General features: G+C 44.2%; 1 protein-coding gene across 7 annotated transcripts in view; it reads right to left on the bottom strand.

The window, feature by feature from the left end:
• Positions 1 to 22982, bottom strand: part of LOC106590549 (hepatocyte nuclear factor 4-gamma) — a 36139-nt gene that overhangs the window by 8497 nt on the left and 4660 nt on the right. Inside the window, exons 1-4 of one of the 7 annotated variants that reach the window (XM_045711063.1) lie at positions 18928 to 19408; positions 18049 to 18216; positions 9074 to 9239; positions 8741 to 8853 (exon numbers count right to left, since the gene is read on the bottom strand). In XM_045711063.1, the coding sequence (XP_045567019.1) occupies positions 8741 to 8853; positions 9074 to 9234 (274 nt within the window). In that variant the 5' untranslated portion in view covers positions 9235 to 9239; positions 18049 to 18216; positions 18928 to 19408. Of the gene's footprint in view, positions 1 to 8740; positions 8854 to 9073; positions 9240 to 18048; positions 18217 to 18927; positions 19409 to 22982 lie in introns of those variants that run through there. The other 6 variants (XM_045711059.1, XM_045711060.1, XM_014181658.2 and 3 more) reach the window with 6 other exon arrangements.

The following is a 22982-nucleotide window of genomic DNA, read 5'->3' as shown; positions in this document are numbered from 1 at the left end:
CTCCCAGCCACCTTGTATCCAAGGTTTCAGCTCCCAGCCACCCAGAATCACTACATTCAGCCACCCAGCATTCAATAGTTTAAGCCTCCCAGCCACCCAGTATATGTAGTCTCAGACTTCCAGTATCCATTGTTTCAGCCTCCCATCCACCCAGTATCCTTAGTTTCAGCCTCCCAGCTACGAAGCATCCATAGTTTCAGCCTCCCAGCCACCCAGCATCAATAGTTTCAGCCTCCCAGCCACCCAGCATCCATAGTTTTAGCCTCCCAGCCACCCAGCATCCATAGTTTCAGCCTCCCAATATCATAGTTTCAGCCTCCCAGTCACACAGCATCCATAGTTTCAACCTCCCAGCAACCCCAGCATCCATAGTTTCAACCTCTCCACAACACAGTATCCATAGTTTCAGCCTCCCAGCCACCCAGCATCAATAGTTTCAGCCTCCCAGCCACCCAGCATCCATAGTTTTAGCCTCCCAGCCACCCAGTATCCATAGTTTCAGCCTCCCAGTATCATAGTTTCAGCCTCCCAGCCACACAGCATCCATAGTTTCAACCTCCCAGCAACCCCAGCATCCATAGTTTCAACCTCTCCACAACACAGTATCCATAGTTCCAGCCTCCCAGCCACCCCTTGTCCATCATTTCAGCCTCCCAGTCACACAGCATCCACAGTTTCAACATCCCAGCCACTCAGTATCCATCGTTTTAGCCTCCCAGTCACACAGCATCCACAGTTTCAACATCCCAGCCACCCAGTATCCATCGTTTTAGCCTCCCAGTCACACAGCATCCACAGTTTCAACATTCCAGCCACCCAGTATCCATCGTTTTAGCCTCCCAGTCACACAGCATCCACAGTTTCAACATCCCAGCCACCCAGTATCCATCGTTTTAGCCTCCCAGCCATCCAGCATCCATAGTTTCAACATCCCAGCCTTCCAGTATCCATAGTTTCAGCCTCCCAGCCACAAACCATCCATAGTTTCAGCCTCCCAGCCACCCAGCATCCATAGTTTCAGCCACCCATAATTCATGCTTTCAGCCTCCAGCCACCCTGTATCCATAGCTGCAACCTCCCAGCAACCCGGCATCCATAGTTTCAGCCTCTCAGCAACCCGATATCCATAGTTCAGCATCCCAGCGTCCCCTTATCCATAGTTTCATCCTCCCAGCCACTCAAAATCCATCGTTTTTTAGCCTCCCAGCAACTCAGCATCCATAGTTTCAACATCCCAGCCACCCAGTATACATAGTTTCAGCCTCCCAGCCACCCCAGCATCCATAGTTTCAGCCTCTCAGCAACCCAGTATCCATAGTTTCAGCCTCTCAGCAACCCAATATCCATTGTTTTAGCCTCCCAGCCACTTAGCATCCATATGTTATACCTCCGAGCCACCAAGCATCAATAGTTTCAGCCTCTCAGCAACCCAGTTTCCATAGTTTCAGCCTCCCAACCACCCAGAATCCATAGTTTCAGCCACCCAGTTTCCATAGTTTCAGCTTCCCAGGCACCCAGCATCCAGTGTCAGCCTCCCAGCCACCCAGCATCCATAGTTTCAGCCTCCCAGCCAATCTGTATCCATAGTTTTAGCCTCCCAGCCTTCCAGCATCCATACTTTCAAACTCCCATCCATCCAGCATTCATAGTTTCATCCTCTCAGCCACCCAGTATGCATATTGTCAGCCTCCCAGTTTCCATAATTTTAGCTTCCCAGCCTCCCGCCACATGGCAGGTAGCCTAGTGGTTAGAGCGTTGAACTAGTAACCGAAAGGTTGCAAGATCAAATCCACGAGCTGACAAGGTAAAAATGTGTCTTTCTGCCCCTGAACAAGGCAGTTAACCCACTGTTCCTAGGCCGTCATTGAAAATAAGAATTTGTTCTTAACTGACTTGCCTAGTTAAATAAAGACACATTTTCTTTTAAATAGTTTCAGCCACCCAGCATTCATAGTTTCAGCCACCCACCATTCATACAGTGGTTTCTCCTTTAAAAGTTGCAGCACACCTTGCAAGCTGCTTGTCACGTCCTGACCAGTAAAAGGGGTTATTTGTTTTTGTAGTTTGGTCAGGGCGTGGCAGGGGGTGTTTGTTTTGTGTGTTTCGGGGTTTTGATGTATGTTCTATATTTTCTATTTCTATGTTTATTCTAGGTTTCTCTTTCTATGTTGTGTTTTTTTCAATGACCTCCAATTAGAGGCAGCTGGTGGTTGTTGTCTCTAATTGGAGGCCATATTTAGTGTGTTCGTTTTCACTTGTGTTTGTGGGTGGTTGTTTCCGGTTTAGTCTGTGCACCTTACTGGACTGTTATCGTCGTTATTTTGTTTAAGTGTGTTTACCTTCAATAAATACGAAGATGAGCAATATACCCACTGCATATTGGTCCAATGATTTCTCCTCTTCAGACGACGAAGATTATGACACTGCTGCAGCATTCTGTGGCACGTTATTTTATTTGTCAGCCATTTTTTCTGTTAATGCAAGTTAGTGCTAGTTTTACCACCAGAGGGCATATTTTACAAGTATTTGATAGTCTTCCATATTGGCATTACAAGAGAATCTAAAACCTTTTTTGTAATAACATAGTATATGGGATTGATTTTAAGAAATTTGGCTTAATTCATTTGATTAATATTATGGTGTTTCTATTCCAAGAAAAATGACAAATTAAACCCTCAGTGTTTCCATTAGAATGGAATGGAAAATATGGCGCTGTACAACATGACGGTCGGGAGTAGGCTACAGCATTAGAGGATTGGAGGATTCTAAATTAATATCTAAGGGGCATAACATTTCCACACCCTAATTGTAGTGTAACCAAACTTTCAGTTGAGCGTACTTGCTCTTTGCCTTCTCTACTTCTCTACTGGAAGTTGATGCTGTTGCTATTCAACCTCTTGCTAGCTAGTTAGAATAACAAATTACTAGTTAGACATTTTTCAACTTTGGGTGTTTTCTTAAATTCAATCTGGAGTGCCTGCGCTAATAAATTCAAAGCATTGTCAGATTGTCAGTTTGTAAATTCAGACCGTTTCGCTCTCGGAGCGCACACTGGACATTCGGGCCGAGGAGTAGGGTTGATTTGAGCGTTCTGGCCTTACAACGGCAGTTAAGCACCCAAGCTAACGTTGGCTAGCTTGCTAGCTACTTCCAGACACAAATGAGACCACTCTGACCATTTTACTTGCCCTAACAGAGCTGGATAGGCAATTTTCTTGTTAACCAGAGTGTTGGTGACTGTAACTGTACTGCTGGAAACAATTTAATTGCACTTTTTTGCCGACATTTACTGACACCGAACGTTTTTATTCAACGGGTGTTGAGCGCTCGTAAATTCATTATTCTGAGCTCTGGTACACTCAGATGAGAGTGCTCTGAAATCGGAGTAGATAGCCAGAGTGAAATTACGAAAGCACCCGAATGACCATTGAGAACGCACAACGACTATACCATTTAGCTATGCTAAGAATGACGGGAATAATCAAGTCAATTAAAGTTGGGTAGTTAGATTGCCTATAGTTAATATACTGGCAAGTTTGATGTATAACTACTAACGTTAGGTAGATAGCTAACATACCTGTCACGCTCTGACCTAGGAGAGCTGTGTTTTCTCTGTTTAGTTAGGTCAGGGTGTGATAAGTGGGTGGGCATTCTATGTTTTTGTTTTCTATGTTTTGGCCGGGTATGGTTTCCAATCAGAGGCAGCTGTCTATCGTTGTCTCTGATTGGAAGCCATACTTAGGCAGCCTGTTTTTCCATTAGTTTTTGTGGGTAGTTGTTTTCTGTTTCTTTTGTTTCTTTTGTCAAAGTGTTCGTTTTCATTAAAATACAATTATGAGCACTCAACACACAATACCGGTACATACTGCTGTAATGATATGCTATGTGGTTCGTTACTTTTGGTGCACAGTCGATAGCGCACTGGACTTCGGGCAAGAAGTTTGAGGGTTCGAAACCTGCTCCCTGTTTGTTTCATTTGAAGTCGTGCACAATTATCAGTTTATTATTTGGTTTATATTGCCCATTCATTGTCAGTTAGAGACACAGAAGTGCATTGGGACCCAAAGGCATGATCAGTGCTCTAACTCCCCCTTGGTCGGCAAATCTGGTTATTCACAGGCAAATTGTTATATGCTACGGAGGTACATTTCTGTCAATCAAAAATAATTGTTCTGAAAGCAAAAACGAGGCTTCAAAGTAAAAAAAAAAAATTGCAATCAAATATTTGTAATAGAGCGCAAAACTTTATGCATTTTATTCCCCAAAAATACTTCGAGAACAAAAAATGTATTTGAAAATAAAACTCCAATTTAATTTCGCTATCAACCACCCTCCATTTTGGCCATTTTTTGAGAGTCAGTTTGGCTACAACAATACTGTTCAGCCTTTCTTTCCAACACAAAAGAAGTCATAGCGGACACCTACGAAGGACTGTGTGATGATGGTATCTCAGGTGAGCAGCACTGGGCGTTCTTCTGTCTAACTTCTACATAGCTAGTAGTTAGCTCCTACGATTCAGTGTCAGTTAATAACATTCTACTATATTACATACATACATACATACATACCGTAGAATGATAAATCATGCAATTATTATTCTCAGATTAACCAAAAACATTTAGCTACGAACGCCTGTTCTCGCCATTTTCAGTTGAACTCATCTAACTTTCTTTCATGGCAACTCATAAGCAGGCCACGTCCTATTTGTTTCAGAGTCAATATATAATCATATTTCATGACAGTGTAACGGTTAGCGTTTTTTACAGAAGGATGAAAGAACAAAATGTCTGTCATGAAATGCTAATCTGATACGTCAGATGAAGAGTTAGACCAGAAAGTCAGCGCCATTAAGGCAAGGATGCCCCATGCGGGCTTTAGAATGGTCAAATGAAGTCTCAGAGCAATGGGCCATCGTGTACAATGGCAAAGAGTTTAACGAGTCTTTGCAGCATGTAGACGGTGCAGGTATCATTGCCAGAATGATCCAGCTTCGTTGCATTGCTTGGCAAAAATACTCTGTTCCTTCTCCCCTGTCTCTCGTCCACATTGATACAAATCATAAATTGATAAGGTACTACGATGTATAATGTCTCCATCAAATCTAAGAAGTTAGTTTAAAAATGGGTCAAAAAAAATGTCATTTTTGGGTCAAAAATGTAGATATTGCCAGATGTCTGTTCACTGTCCGAGGAACAGGCCGTGGAAGCTTTACTGCTGGCAAAAGTGTCCATAACCAGAGGTAATTAAACTGTTCTGTGTTCTTTTTCTCTCTTCCTCTCTGCCTGTCTTGTTGTACATGGAACCTGTCTCACATTGATTAATTAAAAAACCCTTAAGATGTCAGCTGCTAATTTTCAGATTTACACTACAAACACTCAGCCATTTTCACTGAACTCTCAAGCACCTGTTGCTGCCAAGTCATGATTTCCCTGGGGGTTAGCCTTGCAATAACCAAGTGGTGAGACACATAGCCCTCTATATTTAAATGTTTCACGTACACTCAGATAGGTGTCTGTGTTACATACAGTCAGTAACCACTCACAGAGGCACACACAACTTGCATTTCTATAACTTCGGACCCACCTCGGTGTTTAGTATTCATGGAGGAAGACCATAGAACCACAGAGATTACCCCCCCCCCCCAAAACTATTTCATTTCTCTCTGTTAGAGTGGAACACTTATGGAGAGATGTTTGGAGTGCTGTGACATGTCAGTACTACAACTTGCTGCACAGTTTGGAGGAAGAAGGCTACCTTGACCTGTCGAATTCTATCCCCCTCTTCTGTGTGGGATATGTGTTCCTACCTCGTCTGCGGGCAGATCTGCAGCATTTCACGGAGAGTTGGAATTATCACCCTTTAAGTACAGAGGCGAACCTGACCCCTCACCAGCTATTGCCTTAGCACTACACAACTGATTCTGTACTCTGTATTCTGTATTCTGTACTTTAAGTACAGAGGCGAACCTGACCCCTCACCAGCTATTGCCTTAGCACTACACAACTGATTCAAATGATCACGTCATCATCAAGCTTCAAGTGATATTTATGTATTCATTTGTGATCTGATAATGTAAAAGTCTAATAATGATATTATCTTCTATTGTTTGTCCTCATGTGTCTGTTTTTCAGCATAAAGTACTCTGTAGCCACTTAGTGTGGACACCAGGTGAGACTACACACACAGATTCCTGTTGAACACTGTCTCTTTAACTACCTTATTTTCTCAATAACAGTCTCTGTCCTTCACTTCATCCCTCTGCCCCTTCTCCCTAAATCCTCTAGGTTATATCAGCTGTGTTGGTGAACTCCTCCCGCATCTGAACTGGCTGACACAGAGGGCACAGCATGATCATAGGTGAGAGGTCCCATTGTCGGGTCAACAGGAAGTATAATTTAAGATATGCTTTACATTGAAATACAGATAGAGATGTAGTAGTCCCAGAGTTAATGATCCAAGGTCAGTTTTGCATTTCACCTCCTGATGATTATGATTACTGACTGTGTTAGAAAAAAAACAAAACAAAGCTTAATCATGCTCTCTCTCTATCCATTTGTCTCTCTTCTGCAGGTATGTTTTGATGTGAGAGAGGAAGCCAGTCCCATCATTGCCACCTCACCCGCACTTAAGATAACCTTCGGGCCGACTGGGAACCGAAGGCTGGTTAGAAGACACCACTAGAGACACTATTATGTAATCGTGATGAACTGAGAGAATATTAGGGTAGTACTATAATTCATTAATCATATGCTGTCTTCCCTGCTCCTCTGTTTTACCTCTCTCCCCACCTCCTCTTTCTTCCTCTTTTGTTTATAATGCACACCATATGTGCATTGAAGTACAGATTGAACTTGTATTTATAATATAATATTACAATTATAATATTTATAATGCATGTATTATATATTTATAACACCTGGATAATGAACTTCTTTCAATAAAGCATTTCACATTCTCCACTGGTTGAAATTAAGTATCTCATTGAAATACTACACCTATCCTGTGTCCTCAGATTAATGCAGATGAAGGGAGTTAGATATGTATAGGAAGTGTAGTGTACTGTTTTTATCTGTGTATATGAATTACAAATCAGCCTTTACTTAAATCATGTTTCTAGTCTATTGCATAGTTACAATGTGGAATCATTGATGTCCCAGGAGCAGGAGTTGTAAACACTGTTTTAGTGTATAATTGTAATACATACATGCAGACACAGCATCATTCAAAGAATGGAGTTTGATACACCTGGTATTAGATATGACTGAAAAAGAATGTCTCACAGAGATTCATACCTGAACCGTACCTTTATTTGCCAAGGAAGATCAATGAATATATTCAATGTACAGGCTACAATGAGGGGGATCTCATGCGTGGTAATAACTACAGTACATGTATATAGGACTTGAATCCTTGGCACAATAAAGTTATTATATTCTACTCAATCCATAGGCTTCATTAATGTCAATCAGACTTGAAGTCGATACATCAACTATGATAGCTGAGGTTCATAGGTTCTGAACTAATATTCATACCAAACGTTTTCGTGTCCATACACAGATCGGCTACATACTGTAGCTCGCTACACATCCATAGGCATACAGTTATTTTTATCCTCCACTACACAATAAGAACTAAATAGTTAGCTAGCTATGTTATTTCAGCTGCATTGCATGGCAAATATAAGCAAGGCAAGCTTACACAATTGTACATTCAATTTGCAGTAAATGCTTTAGTTAGCTAGATTCTTTACAGCCACTATTTTACAAGATGACAGCCTGGTTTGCTGGTTTTCTCAGGAGTCCCTAAAACATTAAACAACACAAATTACAATTTCATACTCATGTCATAACACTAGCTAGCTAGGTGGCTAATGTTAGCAAGTCAGCTAACTTGCTAAATAGCGATTTTAGTAAATTAACTTCATGACCAAAAAATATGCACAATCATTTGCACAATGTGCACAATCATCATATTCCTCTCAATTCTACATTTTTTGCTTGACTTGTTATGACATTATAATTACTTACATTTGCATCCACGGTAATGTTTTGTCAGCCATCTTCACTGAAGAAAGTCACCAGCGACGGATGGCTCGCGTCAAATTCGTCATTGGAACCACTTGATATCATTGGTCATATGAAATCCTTGGGACCCAAATGCATAATGAGTGCTCTAACTCCCCCTTGCGTTGGTCTGGAGCAATGAAGCCGTGACGCTGGATACCTCTAAGTGGATACCTCTAAGTGTAAGCTCACAACTTTTAAAGGAGTATCCATCGTTTCAGCCTCCCAGCCACCCAGCATCTTTAGATTCAACCTCCCAACCACCCAGCATCCATAGTTTCAGCCTCCCAACCACCCAGTAAGCATAGTTTCAGCCTCCCAGTATTCATCGTTTCAGCCTCCCAGCCACCCAGCATCTTTAGATTCAACCTCCCAACCACCCAGCATCCATAGTTTCAGCCTCCCAGCCACCCAGCATCAATAGTTTCAGCCACCCAGCAACTATAGTTTGAGCCTCCCAGCCACCTAGCATCCATAGTTTCAGCCCCCCAGCCACCCAGCATCCATAGTTTCAGCCTCCTAGCCTCCCAGTATCCATAGTCTCAGCCACCCAGCATCCGTATATTCCGCCTCCCAGCCACCCAACATCCATAGTTTCAGTTTGTGAGTACAGAGTTAGTGCTGGGCTGGAACAAAAGTCTGTACATTGATGGTATTGTATTGATATTCATTAGTACTGGTCTGATGTGGCCAACCTTCTTTCTTCATGCCAGCTCTGAAACACTGGTGGAGCCTGCAGAACCGACACTGGTTCCTCTTGTCCTTGTCGACCACACACTGACGGTTAAACCTGGAGACGCACAGACAGATACACATACAGGATCCCTGTCAATATTTGAACTCTATGGGCCTTCCTTGTAGTTCTGTTCATTCCAGCACCACCAACTAGTGACTTCTCTACCTGCAGCAGCGTAATGATTACTGTGACGTTAACATCTCATATTATGTCTGATGTTATCGTAGACATAGGCTCTGGTGGATGCAGCTGTAGGCTGAACACACACACCTACCTGCAGGAGTAGATGTGGTTCTTGCGTATGGAGCGTCTGAAGAAACCTTTACATCCGTCACAGCTGGAGGCGCCATAGTGTTTCCCTGTAGCTTTGTCTCCACAGATAGCACAGTTACCGTTCACTACATCTGCCTGGGACAGGCCCGGCTCCGCTGGCATACTGTCTAGAACACACACATTACCAAAAGACTGGGTTAGCCTGCTGAGCTTAAGTCTAGGTGTTAGTGCAGGGGAGCTAATGCACGTTTTATGGTCACAGTAAAGGTTGCACGCACAGATGCGCTCACCAGACACACACATCCTTCTGGAATCAGAAAAACCTCTTCAGTTCAAATAGGGAAATCAGTAATTAGTTTTGTGCATGGGAAATCAAGGTGTCTAGACAGAGGAAGAGAAGGACAGGGACTTTGTAGCTTTGTGCTAGCTGACTGCTATCTGCCTATTACAGTATGGTGGACAGTGGGAACTAGTTTGATTAGGACAGCTTTCACCTGGTTTATTTGTTGAAATTGTGGTGTTGAGGTTGTGCCTAGTGGTTACTTTTTTTATTCTTCTTGTTTTATTTGTAATGTAATTTTTTCTTCCTGTTTGTGTGAAAATGTTTGTACTCAGGGTACTACTGGGAATGACACTCTGGTCTCAATTGGGCTACCCTAAATAAATAAAAGTTAATACAAGATCTGAGATACATGTGAAAGACAGCAATAATTTTAAACCACACTCCAAAGCCATGTTATCTGGGTTTTTTGTATCTACATGGAATCAGATAGGAAGTCAAGAGAAGGGACCTCAAAACTCTAGAACCAGGCCAAGTCACAACCCCTGCAGACCCAGGCTGAGAACAAGAACCAGTGTTTTTAGACAAAGACCCAGGCCACATGTGATTTGAAGTGGTCTCAAGACCAAAACCATCAGATCACATAACAACAAAGACAACAAACACAGGAATATATCTAATCTAAAGTAATCTGTGCATTCATATCTCAACTCACACCAGACATTTTCCTGCATACACCAACCATGTCCAAGGTGGAAGAATACATCTTGACAATGCCAAAGAGAATAAAGTAAATGTTTGACCAACTTCCCTTTAATATTACTTTAATCAGTCGTGTTGAGATGACATCAGTCGATGTCCCAACTTCTTCTCATACTGTAGGCCCACAATAAACCTGTCTTTACGACACACTGCAGATTCCTATCGAAACAGACCTCTTATCATTCATGGATTATGAATGAATGGATAATACAATATTCAACAGTTTTTTTAAATTGCATTAGGGATTGTGAGTGTATAAGCAGAATGACAAATGACAATCATCAATGTTATTCAGACAGGTGAAGCTGATCTAATTTAGCCCCATGGAGCTGGATGGCAAAAATAATTGTGTGCATATTTTGGCAATTTGATTGTGTTCTCCACACCGCATTTCTCCACACCACCTTTTAAGCCATCAGTGTGCATTACAGAGCAATTATCTATGGAAATACAGCCATGGAGCTGGTTGGCGGCCATATTGGAAAACTGCCGCCCTAGAAAATCAAATCAAATTGTATTTATCACATGCTTCTTAAACAACAGCTGCAAATGCTTGCTTAATTAATGCTTACTTCCCAACAATGCAGAGAGAAAAATAATGAAAACTTTTGTTAAACACGAGGAATAAATACACAATGAGTAATGATAAGTTGGCTATATACACAAGGTACCAGTATCGAGTCGGTGTGCATAGGTACGAGGTAATTGAGGTAATATGTACATGTAGTTAGAGGTAAAGTCACTATACGCAGATAATAAACCGAGAGTAGCAGAGGCGTATAAATGGGAGGTGGGGGGGTCAATGCAAATAGTCCGGGTATGTCACAAAAAGAGCCGTGTTGAATAGACCAAACTGCAGCGGGAATATGGATGCTCATGTTTTAATAAAAAAAAAAGAGTAACACATCCACTGGAAAACAATATATACGACAGGAACAGTTTTGCAGGCACACAACACGCAGTGCAAAAACAACTACCCACGAAAACCAAACAAACACACACCTACTTATGGGACTCCCAATCAGAGGCAACTAGAAACACCTGCCTCCAATTGAGAGTCCAGCACCCAAAACTACACATAGAAAAACAAACCTAGAACCTATACCAAACTAATACACCCCACTACACCACACACAAAACCCCATAATACAAAACAAATATACCTCTGCCACGTCCTGACCAAATATAATAGAAATAATACCTAAATATTGGTCAGGACGTGACATTACCCCCCTAAAGGTGCAGACCCCGGAATGCACCTTAAAAGAAAACACAAAAATCCCCATTACCCCAACAAAACCAAAAAGCAATACCCCTAAACAATAAGGGAGGGAAGGGAGGGTGGCTGCCATCAACGACGGCACTGTGCTACACCCTCCCTCCCCAACCCACCTATCCTGGAGGTGGCTCCGGTGCAGGACGTGGACCCTGCTCCACCCTCGGCGTCGCCCACTTCGGTGGAGCCGATAGCTGCGCCAGGCAGACGGACCCCTCGGGCTGGGCCGGAGGACAGGAGGGCCCCTCGGGCTGGGCCGGGGACAGGAGGGCCCCTCGGGCTGGGCCGGGGGACAGGAGGGCCCCTCGGGCTGGACCGGGGGACAGGAGGGCCCCTCGGGCTGGGCCGGGGGACAGGAGGGCCCCTCGGGCTGGGCCGGGGACAGGAGGGCCCCTCGGGCTGGGCCGGGGGACAGGAGGGCCCCTCGGGCTGGGCCGGGGAACAGTCTGGCCACTCCGGCAGTTCAGCGCAGTCTGGCCACTCCGGCAGTTCAGCGCAGTCTGGCCACTCCGGCAGTTCAGCGCAGTCTGGCCACTCCGGCAGTTCAGCGCAGTCTGGCCACTCCGGCGACTGTTGACTGGCGGGCAGCTCTGACGACTGTTGACTGGCGGGCAGCTCCCACGACTGTTGACTGGCGGGCAGCTCCGACGACTGTTGACTGGCGGTGCTGGGCTGACGCACTAGACTCCTGATGCGTGGGGCTGGTACTGGACGTGCCGGCCTGGAGACACGCACCTCCATGCTAGTGCATCTAGCGGGAAACAACGGACCGAAAGGGCGCACTGGCGGTCTTGAGCGCAGGGTTGGCATCACCCCTTCCGGCTCGATGCCTACTTCGCCCTGGCACATGCGGGGCGCTGGTACCTTGCCTACCGGCCTGAAAATCCCAGGCCTCACCACAGCCCCAACCCCAAAGCACGGGACCTGTCCAGTCTGCCCTACAAGGGTACGGGGAGCTGGCCTGGGGCTGTAATCTCGCCCCGCCAAATAGCCCTTGTGCCCCCCCTAAAAAATTATTGGGGCTGCCTCCAACATTCCTCCCTCACTTGCCTCTGTCCTCTTCTCCGCTGCTTGGTCCTTTGGTGGTGGGTAGTTCTGTCACAAAAAGAGCCGTGTTGAATAGACCAAACTGCAGCGGGAATATGGATGCTCATGTTTTAATAAAAAAAAAGAGTAACACATCCACTGGAAAACAATATACACGACAGGAACAGTTTTGCAGGCACACAACACGCAGTGCAAAAACAACTACCCACGAAAACCAAACAAACACACACCTACTTATGGGACTCCCAATCAGAGGCAACTAGAAACACCTGCCTCCAATTGAGAGTCCAGCACCCAAAACTACACATAGAAAAACAAACCTAGAACCTATACCAAACTAATACACCCCACTACACCACACACAAAACCCCATAATACAAAACAAATATACCTCTGCCACGTCCTGACCAAATATAATAGAAATAATACCTAAATATTGGTCAGGACGTGACAGGGTAGTCATTTGATTAGCTGTTCAGGAGTCTTATGGCTTGGGGTAGAACCTGTTAAGAAGCCTTTTGGACTTAGACTTGGCGCTCCGGTACCGCTTGCCGTGCGGTAGCAGAGAGAACAGTCTATGACGAGGGTGGCTGGAGTCTTTGCAATTGTATTGGCACCGCCTGGTATAGCGGTCCTGGATGTCAGGCAGTTTGGCCCCTCTGGATGTACTGGGCTGTACACTACCCTCTATATTGCCCTAAGGTCAAGAGGCCGAGCAGTTGCCATACCAGGCGGTGATGCAACCAGTCAGGATCCTCTCAATGGTGCAGCTGTAGAACTTTTTGAGGATCTGAGGACTCATGACAAATCTTGTCACTTTCCTGAGGGGGAATAGGCAATTTCGTGCCCTATTCACGACTGTCTTGGTGTGTTTGGACCATGATAGTTTGTTGGTGATGTGGACACCAAGGAACATGACGCTCTCAACCTGCTCTACTTCAGCCCGGTCGATGAGAATGGGGCGTGCTCAGCCCTCCTTTTCCTGTAGTCCATGATCATCTCCTTTGTCTTGATCACGTTGCGGGAGAGGTTGTTATCCTTGCACCACACTGCAAGCTCTCTGACCTCCTCCCTATAGGCTGTCTCAACGTTGTCGGTGATCAGGCCTAACACTGTTGTTTCATCGGCAGTCCTGTAGCTTAGCATCTGTGTCATCTGACCACTTCCATATTGAGCGAGTCACTGGTACTTCTTGCTTTAGTTTTGCTTGTAACCAGGATTCAGGAGGATAGAGTTATGGTCAGATTTGCCATATGGAGGGCGAGGGAGAGCTTTGTATGCGTCTCTGTGTGTCACATCCTGACCTTAGAAAGCTGTTATTTTCTATGGTAGAGTAGGTCAGGGCATGACAGGGGGGTTTTCTAGTTTAGTTTTTCTATGTTGTCAGGTTCTAGTTTTGTATTTCTACGTTGGGTTTTGTTTGGGATGATCTCCAATTAGAGGCAGCTGGTCCTCATTGTCTCTAATTGGAGATCATACTTCAGTAGGTGTTTTTCCCACCTGGGTTTGTGGGAGATTGTTTTCGAGTACGTGTATGTTAACTCTGCGTCACGGTTTGTTGTTTCTGTTATTCAGTTTATTTATATGTATTGCATAGTTTCACAGTGTAAATAAATGTGGAACGACACACACGCTGCACTTTGGTCCGCTCCTCCTTTCGATAACCGTGACACTGTGTGTGGAGTAAAGGTGGTCTAGAGTTATTTTCCCTCTGGTTGCACATGTAACATGCTGGTAGAAATTAGGTAAAACGGATTTAAGTGTCCCTCCATTAAAGTCCTCGGTCACTAGGAGTGCCGCCTCTGGATGAGCATTTTCTTCTTTGCTTATGGCCTTATACAACTCTTTGAGTGTGGTCTTAGTGTCAGCATTGGTTTGTTGTGGTAAATAGACAGCTACGGAAACATATAGATGAAAACTCTCTTGGTAAATAGTGTGGTCTACAGCTTATCATGAGATAATCTACATCAGGCGAGCAAAACCTTGAGGCTTCCTTAATATTCGATTTCTTGCACCAGCTGTTATTGACAAATAGACACAGACCACCACCCCTAGTCTTACAGCTGTTCTATCTTGCCGATGTACGGAAAACCCAGCCAGCTGTATGTTATCCATGTCGTCGTTCAGCCATGACTCAGTGAAACATAAGATATTATAATTTTTAATGTCCCGTTGGTTGGAGAGTCTTGATCAGAGCTCATTCAGTTCATTATCCAATGATTGCACGTTGGCTAATAGGACTGATGGTAGAGGCGGATTACCCACTCGCCGTCGGATCCTTACAAGGCACCTCGACCTACGTCCCCAATATCTTCGTCTCTTGTTCATGCGAATGACGGGGATTTGGGCTTTGTCCGGTGTCTGAATTCGACACGTTAAAGTAAAAATCTTCGTCCAGTACGAGGCCTTCCGTCAGCAAACTTAATGATGGTGTTGGAGTCGTGCGCTGTCACGCAGTCGTGGGAGAACAGAGAGTACAGGAAGGGACCAAACATGCACCCCGGAGGAGCATCCGTGTTGAGGGTCAGTGTGGCAGATGTGTTGTTGCATACCCTCACCATCCTAGGGGTGGCCAATCAGTAATTCCAAAATCTAGTTATAGAGGTAATTGTTTAGTCCCCGGGTCCTGAACTTAGTGATGAGCTTGGAGGAACAATGAGCTGTAGTCAATTAACAGCATTCTCATATTAGATGTTCCTCTTGTCCAGGTGGTAAAGGGCAGTGTGGAGTGTAATAGAAATTGCATGGATCTGTTGCGGTCGTATGTGAATTTGAGTGGATACAGGGTGTCTGGGATGATGGTGTTGATGTGAGCCATGACCAGTCTTTCAAAGCATTTCATGGCTAGAGTGTCACGGCTGTCGAAGTGATTAGACCAAGGTGCAGCGGGTTGCGTGCTCATTATTATATTTATTATAGCGAACACGGAAAAACTATAAACAAAGAACGACAGCTAACAGATTTGCAGGCTAAACAACAGCAGTGCAAATACAACTACCCACAATCAACCAGGTGAAAACAAGCTCCCTATATATGACTCTCAATCAGGAACAATGATGTACAGCTGTTCCTGATCGAGAGCCACACAGACCAACAAAGAAATACACAAACTAGAAAAACCTAGAATACCAAAACAAGAACATACACCAAAACCCCGGAACACATAAATAAAACACCCCTCTACATACACATAACCCGCGAACCACATAAAGCAAATACCCCCTGCCACGTCCTGACCATACTACAATAACAAATAACCCCTATTACTGGTCAGGACGTGACAGTCCCCCCCCAAAGGTGCAGACCCCGTATGCACCTCAACAAAACCCCCAAAAATAAACCCCTAACTAAAGGGAGGGAAGGGAGGGTGGCTGCCGTCAATGACGGCTTCTGTGCTACACCCCCCTCCCCAAACCTCCTACAGTGGAGGTGGCTTAGGCTCGGGCCTAAGACCACCCCCTGACCAGTCCACTCCTCCCAAATACCTAGGCCTGACTCGTGTCACTGTAGACCCTGGACTGTAGGGCGACTCATTCGGTTCCGGGCCGTAGGCAGACTCACTCGGTTCCGGACCGTAGGCCGTCTCACTCGGTGCCGGACTGTAGGCCGTCTCACTTGGTTCCGGACAGTAGGCCGTCTCACTCGGTTCCGGACTAGACACTGTTGCCGGATACTCTGGACGAGGTACTGTTGCCGGATACTCTGGACGAGGTACTGTTGCCGGACACTCTGGACGAGGTACTGTCGCCGGACACTCTGGACGAGGTACTGTCGTCGGACACTCTGGACGGAGTACTGTCGTCGGAAGCTCGGGACTGAGCTGACGCACTGGAAGCCTAGTGCATGGGGCTGGTAGTGAAGCTACCAGACTGGAGACACGCACTTTAAGGCTACTGCGAGGAGCGGGAACAGGCTGAATTGGATTGGGCTGACGCACTGGAGGCCTGGTGCGTGGTGCCGGTACTGGATTTACCGGGCCGTGGAGGCGCACTGGCGGTCTCGATCGCACCTCCTGCACAACCCATCCTGGCTGGATGGAACTAGTAGCCCTGTACGAGCGGAGTGCTGGTACAGGGCAAACTGGGCTGTGCAGGGGCCTGATGGTTGCCGTGCGTAGAGCCGGCGTAGGGTAGCGTGGACCTAGGAGGCGCACCGGTAACCAGATGCGCTGCGCAGGCATCCTCCTACCAGGCTGGATGCCCACTCTAGCACGGCACTTGCGAGGGGCTGGGATCACTCGCACCGGACTGTGCGTGCGTATGGGCAAGATCGTGCGCACTTCAGCATACCTCGGCGCTCTCCACTCCATACGTTCCCCATAATAACCACGGGGAGCTGGCTTAGGGCTCACCCTTGGCCCAGCCAAACTACCCGTGTGCCCCCCCCAAAAAAATTATTGGGGGTGCCTCTCCGGCTTCCTCGCCAGCCGTGTTCCCCAGTAGCGTTCCCGGTCCTCACCAGACTTCCTCCATGGGCCCTCTCCAGCCAGAATCTCCTCCCAAGTCCATGACTCACGACAGTCCACCCGTTGCTCCTTCCTCCGCTGCTTGGTCCGTGTTTGGTGGGTAGTTCTGCCACGGCTGTCGAAGTGATTAGACCAAGGTGCAGCGGGTTGCGTGCTCATAATTATATTTATTATAGCGAACACGGAAAAACTATAAACAAAGAACGACAGCTAACAGATTTGCAGGCTAAACAACAGCAGTGCAAATACAACTACCCACAATCAACCAGGTGAAAACAAGCTCCCTATATATGACTCTCAATCAGGAACAACGATGTACAGCTGTTCCTGATCGAGAGCCACACAGACCAACAAAGAAATACACAAACTAGAAAAACCTAGGATACCAAAACAAGAACATACACCAAAACCCCAGAACACATAAATAAAACACCCCTCTACATACACATAACCCCCGAACCACATAAAACAAATACCCCCTGCCACGTCCTGACCAAACTACAATAACAAATAACCCCTATTACTGGTCAGGACGTGACATAGAGATACAGTTTAAGTTGGAAGTTTACATACACCTTAGGCAAATACATTTAAACTCAGTTTTTCACAATTCCTGACATTTAATCCTAGTAATAATTTCCTGTTTTAGGTCAGTTAGGATCACCACTTTATTTTAAGAATGTGAAATGTCAGAATAACAGTAGAGAGAATGATTTATTTCAGCTTTTATTTCTTTCATCACATTCCCAGTGGGTCAGAAGTTTACATACACTCAATTAGTATTTGGTAGCATTGCCATTAAATTGTTTAGCCCGGTTCAAATGTTTCGGGTAGCCTTCCACAAGCTTCCCACAATAAGTTGGGTGAATTTTGGCCCATTCCTCCTGACAGAGCTGGTGTAACTGAGTCAGGTTTGTAGGCCTCCTTGCTCACACACACTTTTTCAGTTCTGCCCACAAATTTTCAATAGGATTGAGGTCAGGGCATTGTGATGGCCACAATTTGTTGACCTTAAGCCATTTTGCCACAACTTTGGTAGTATGATTGGGGTTATTGTCCATTTGGAAGACCCATTTGCGACCAAGCTTTAACTTCCTGACTGATGTCTTGAGATTTTGCTTCAACTTATGCACATAATTTTCAAACCTCATGATGCTGATCTATTTTGTGAAGTGCACCAGTCCCTCCTGCAGCAAAGCATCCCCACAACGTGATGCTGCCACCACCGTGCTTCACAGTTGGGATGGTGTTCTTCAGCTTGCAAGCCTCACACCAAAGTGTGTTCATCTCCAGGAGACAGAACGCATCTCCTTCCTGAGCGGTATGAGAAAAACATAAGCAACATGATGTTCGCCAAAAGGCATGTGGGAGACTCCCCAAATCACTGTATTTAACTAGTGTAAAAAGATACTTTGAAAGTGAAAATATCCCAATTTTACTGCGATTTCTGTTGATGGTTTTTCGTCATTGGTGTGCTCATCAAGGTAAAAACAAAGACTATATGGTTTTTGTTGTTGTTCAAATTTTCTCCTCTAAAACCAATACAAAATTGTTAAGCTATTTTGGGGCCATGTAGACCCAACAAAAAGGAAGTCATGACCCAAAACGCATTATCACCATTGACCTTTAAGGCTGACGCAAGCCTTTGCTGAAATGGCACTATATCAGGTTTTGTTCAGCAAGACAAATTATACAGGTGTGCCAATTTTCACGCTTTTATACCAAATTGAACAATATGGTCTTTTTTGGGAGCTTAACTACTGGACTAAATGTACAATATCACATTTTAATGTCTATATGCAAGCTTACAAGGAAAAAGGTCAAGTTGACTTTAGGCTTTTTACTGAAGTCAGTATTCAGATATTGTATTTCTACAAATCATTTATTGACTGCTGGTAGAGGGATCAGGATGAAGAATATCTGACCTTACATTTCAGAAGACACAAACTGACCACACAGATATGATGCCAGCACCTGTTAACCTATCATTTTAGTAGACCGTGTGTGTGTGTCCAGTCCACTCACCTCCCCCACCATATAGGATGTCAGCGTGTTCGAAGCCCAGGGTGCTGTACGTTGGGTCCAGTCCCTCACTGTAGTTGGCTACATTCATGTCCAACAAGGAATTACTCACTGACACAGACAGATACTTCAACCCTCACTTTCTATCCCTCTGTCACTGTCATTCTCTCTCCCTCGTTCTCTCTCTTTCTTTCTCTCTCTCTCTTTCTTTCTCTCTCTCTTTCTCTCTCTAACTCTTTTCCTCTGCCTCCCTTTTCTCTGTCTCCCTTGAATTTGTTCCAATGTATTTTCCTAACACTATTTCTATTCCTTTACCACTTCTTGTCTGGCTTGGTCTCCCTACTCTTCTCTTCCTCTCTCTTTTTCGTATTCCTCTGTCACATTCAGTTCTTCCAACGTCTGGAGTGTAGAAGGTAAACTAAGTTCCCTGCCATTTGATTGGTACTTTTTTAAGAAAGTGGGTGGTGCCTTGGCAAAGACTTCTCACCTTATCGCTTCTTATTTAATCTGTCCTTCTTTCCCTCACTTATCACAGGGCTGGAGAGATGGATATTCCCTTCCCTCTCCAATCTCTCTCTTTTCCTGAGGCATATTGGCAAGTTTGACAGGGTGGAGACGGTGTCATTAAGGGAGTGTGTGGGCATGCGTGTGTTGGTGTGTGTGTCGCCAGTATGCTGTGGCCTACATAGTCTGCCTAATCAAATCAATAGTCAAGCAATACAACAGCCTCTACCATGATCACATCTAATCTCCAGGGAGGCAGAGCACAGAGAAAAACACCACTGATAACTTCCATTGATTAATCAGACTCTCTAAGTGAAACTAGGGAATACCCATTGACTCCCATTAACTTCCCTCTATGGAAGCCACTGATCAAATCCTTCTGTACAGACAACACATATCTCAACACATATCTCCCTACTCTTACTACCAGTCACATAGTTTCACTGCACTAAATTCAGTGCCTTGCGAAAGTATTCACCCCCTTGGCATTTTTCCAATTTTGTTGCATTACAATCTGTAATTGAAATTCATTTTTATTTGGATTTCATGTAATGGACATACACAAAATAGTCTAAATTGGTGAAGTTAAATGAATAAAATTTGTTGTTTAATTAAAAAAAAAAAAAAAGTGGTGGGTACATATGTATGCTATGAAGCCCATAAATAAGATCTGGTGTAACCAATTACCTTCAGAAGTCACATAATTAGCTAAATAAAGTCCACCTGTGTGCAATCTAAGTGTCACATGATCTCAATCTGTATACATATGTTCGGAAAGGCCCCAGAGTCTGCAACACCACTAAGCAAGGGGCACCACCAAGCAAGCGGCACCATGAAGACCAAGGAGCTCGCCAAACAGATCAGGGACAAAGTTGTGGAGAAGTACAGATCAGGGTTGGATTATAATAATATATCCGAAACTTTGAACATCCCACGGAGCACCATTAAATCCATTATTAAAAAATGGAAAGGATATGGCACCACAACAAACCTGCCAAGAGAGGAATGCCCACCAAAACTCAGGCAAGGAGGGCATTAATCAGAGGCAACAAAGAGACCAAAGATAACCTTGAAGGAGCTGCAAAGCTCCACAGCCGAGATTGGAGTATCTGTCCATAAAACCAATTTAAGCCGTACACTCCACAGAACTGGGCTTTACGGAAAAGTGGCCATAAGCAAATACGTTTGGTGTTTGCCAAAATGCATGTGGGGGAGATTCCCCAAACATATGGAAGAAGGTACTCTGGTCAGATGAGACAAAAATTGAGCTTTTTGGCCATCAAGGAAAACGCTATGTCTGGCGCAAACCCAATACGTCTCATCACCCCGAGAACATGATCCCACCATGTTTTTCATTGGCAGGGACTGGGAAACTGGTCAGAACTGAAGGAATGATGGATGATGCTAAATACAGGGAAATTCTTGAGAAAAACCTGTTTCAGTCTTCCAGAGACTTGAGACTGGGACTGAGGTTCACCTTCCAGCAGGACAATGACCCTAAGCATACAGCTAAAGCAACACTCAAGTGGTTAAAGGGGAAACATTGAAATGTCTTGGAAATGCCTAGTCAAAGCTCAGACCTCAATCCAATTGAGAATCTGTAGTGTGACTTAAAGATTTCTGTACACCAGCGGAACCCATCCAACTTGAAGGAGCTGGAGCAGTTTTGCACTGAAGAATGGGAAAAAATCACAGTGGCTAGATGTGCCAACCTTATAGAGACAAACCCCAAGAGATTTGCAGCTGTAATTGCTGCAAAAGGTGGCTCTACAAAGTATTGACTTTGGGGCGGTGAATAATTATGCACGCTCAAGTTTTCTGTTTTTTTGTCTTATTTCTTGTTTGTTCCACAATAAAATATATTTTGCATCTTCAAAGTGGTACAGTAGGCATGTTGTTTAAATCAAATGATACAAACCCCCGCAAAAATCTATTTTAATTCCAGGTTGTTAGGCAACAAAATAGGAAAAATGCCAAGGGGGTGAATACTTTCACAAGCCACTGTAGCTGTTAGAGAATACATGCAATCTGATTGAGGAACTATAATGGACATAAAATAATTTCATCGCCTGCATCATTCAGTTTATGAGTTGGGCAAAAGGCATGAGGGTAGTGAGTAAAGTGTAGGGATATATACCTGATTGCTGTGCAATTAGTTAAGAGCGAGGGAGAGCAAGTGAGAGAGAGCGTGAGAGAGAGAGAGCGAGTGAGAGAGAAAGATAGAGAGAGAGCGAGTGAGTGTACACTACCCACATATTTCCCTCAGATTACACAGATCCACAAAAAATTTGAAAACAAACCCAATTTTGATAAACTCCCATATCTATTTGGTGAAATACCACAGTGTACCATCACAGCAGCACGATTTGTGACCTGTTACCACAAGAAAAGGGCAACCAGTGAAGAACAAACACCATTGTAAATACAAACCATTACTATGTTTATTTTCCCTTTTGAACTTTTACTATTTGCACATCATTACAACACCTTATATAGACATAATATGACATTTCAAATGTCTTTATTCTTCTGTGAGTGTAATGTTTACTGTTCATTTTTATTGTTTATTTCACTTTTGTTTATTATCTACTTCACTTGCTTTGGCAATGTTAACTAACATGTGTTTCCCATGCCAATAAAGCCCTTGAATTGAAATGTAATTTAATTGAGAGAGAGAGAGAGAGAGAGAGAGGGGGGGGGGGGACAGTGACCATGAGCCAAATTATGATTTTCCAAAAGACAAATCATAAGGAAATAAATATCACTTAAAATCTTAGGTGCACATAAAAATGCCTTTTGGGATATATAAAAAAAAAAAAAGATTTCCAACTGTTGTCACCTTCTCACCAAGCTGCTTGGCGATGGTCTTGTAGCCCATTCCAGCCTTGTGTAGGTCTACAATCTTGTCCCTGACATCCTTGGAGAGCTCTTTGGTCTTGGCCATGGTGGAGAGTTTGGAATCTGATTGATTGACTGCTTCTGTGGACAGGTGTCTTTTATACATGTAACAAACTAAGATTAGGAGCACTCCCTTTAAGAGTGTGCTTCTAATCTCAGCTCGTTACCTGTATAAAAGACGCCTGGGAGCCAGAAATGTTTCTGATTGAGAGGGGGTCAAATACTTATTTCCCTTATTAAAATGCAAATCAATTTATAACATTTTTTACATGCGTTTTTCAGGATTTTTTTGGGGGTTATTCTGTCTCTCACTGTTCAAATAAACCTACCATTAAAATTATAGACTGATCATTTCTTTGCCAGTGGACAAACGTACAAAATCAGCAGGGGATCAAATACTTTTTTCCCTCACTGTATGGGGACCATTATTGCAGTGAAGTATGGGGACCACTATTACAGTGAAACATGGGGACCACTATTACAGTGAAAACATGGGGACCACTATTACAGTGAAATATGGGGACCACTATTACAGTGAAATATGGGAACCATTATTACAGTGAAATATGGGGACCACTATTACAGTGAAATATGGGGACCATTATTACAGTGAAATATGGGGACCATTTGTACAGTGAAATTCGGGGACCATTATT

This window comes from Salmo salar, chromosome ssa29, assembly GCF_905237065.1.
Source record: "Salmo salar chromosome ssa29, Ssal_v3.1, whole genome shotgun sequence".
NCBI classification, from domain to species: Eukaryota; Metazoa; Chordata; class Actinopteri; order Salmoniformes; family Salmonidae; genus Salmo; species Salmo salar.
Note: the sequence above shows the minus strand (reverse complement) of the source record. Positions and strands in the feature narration are given on the sequence as shown.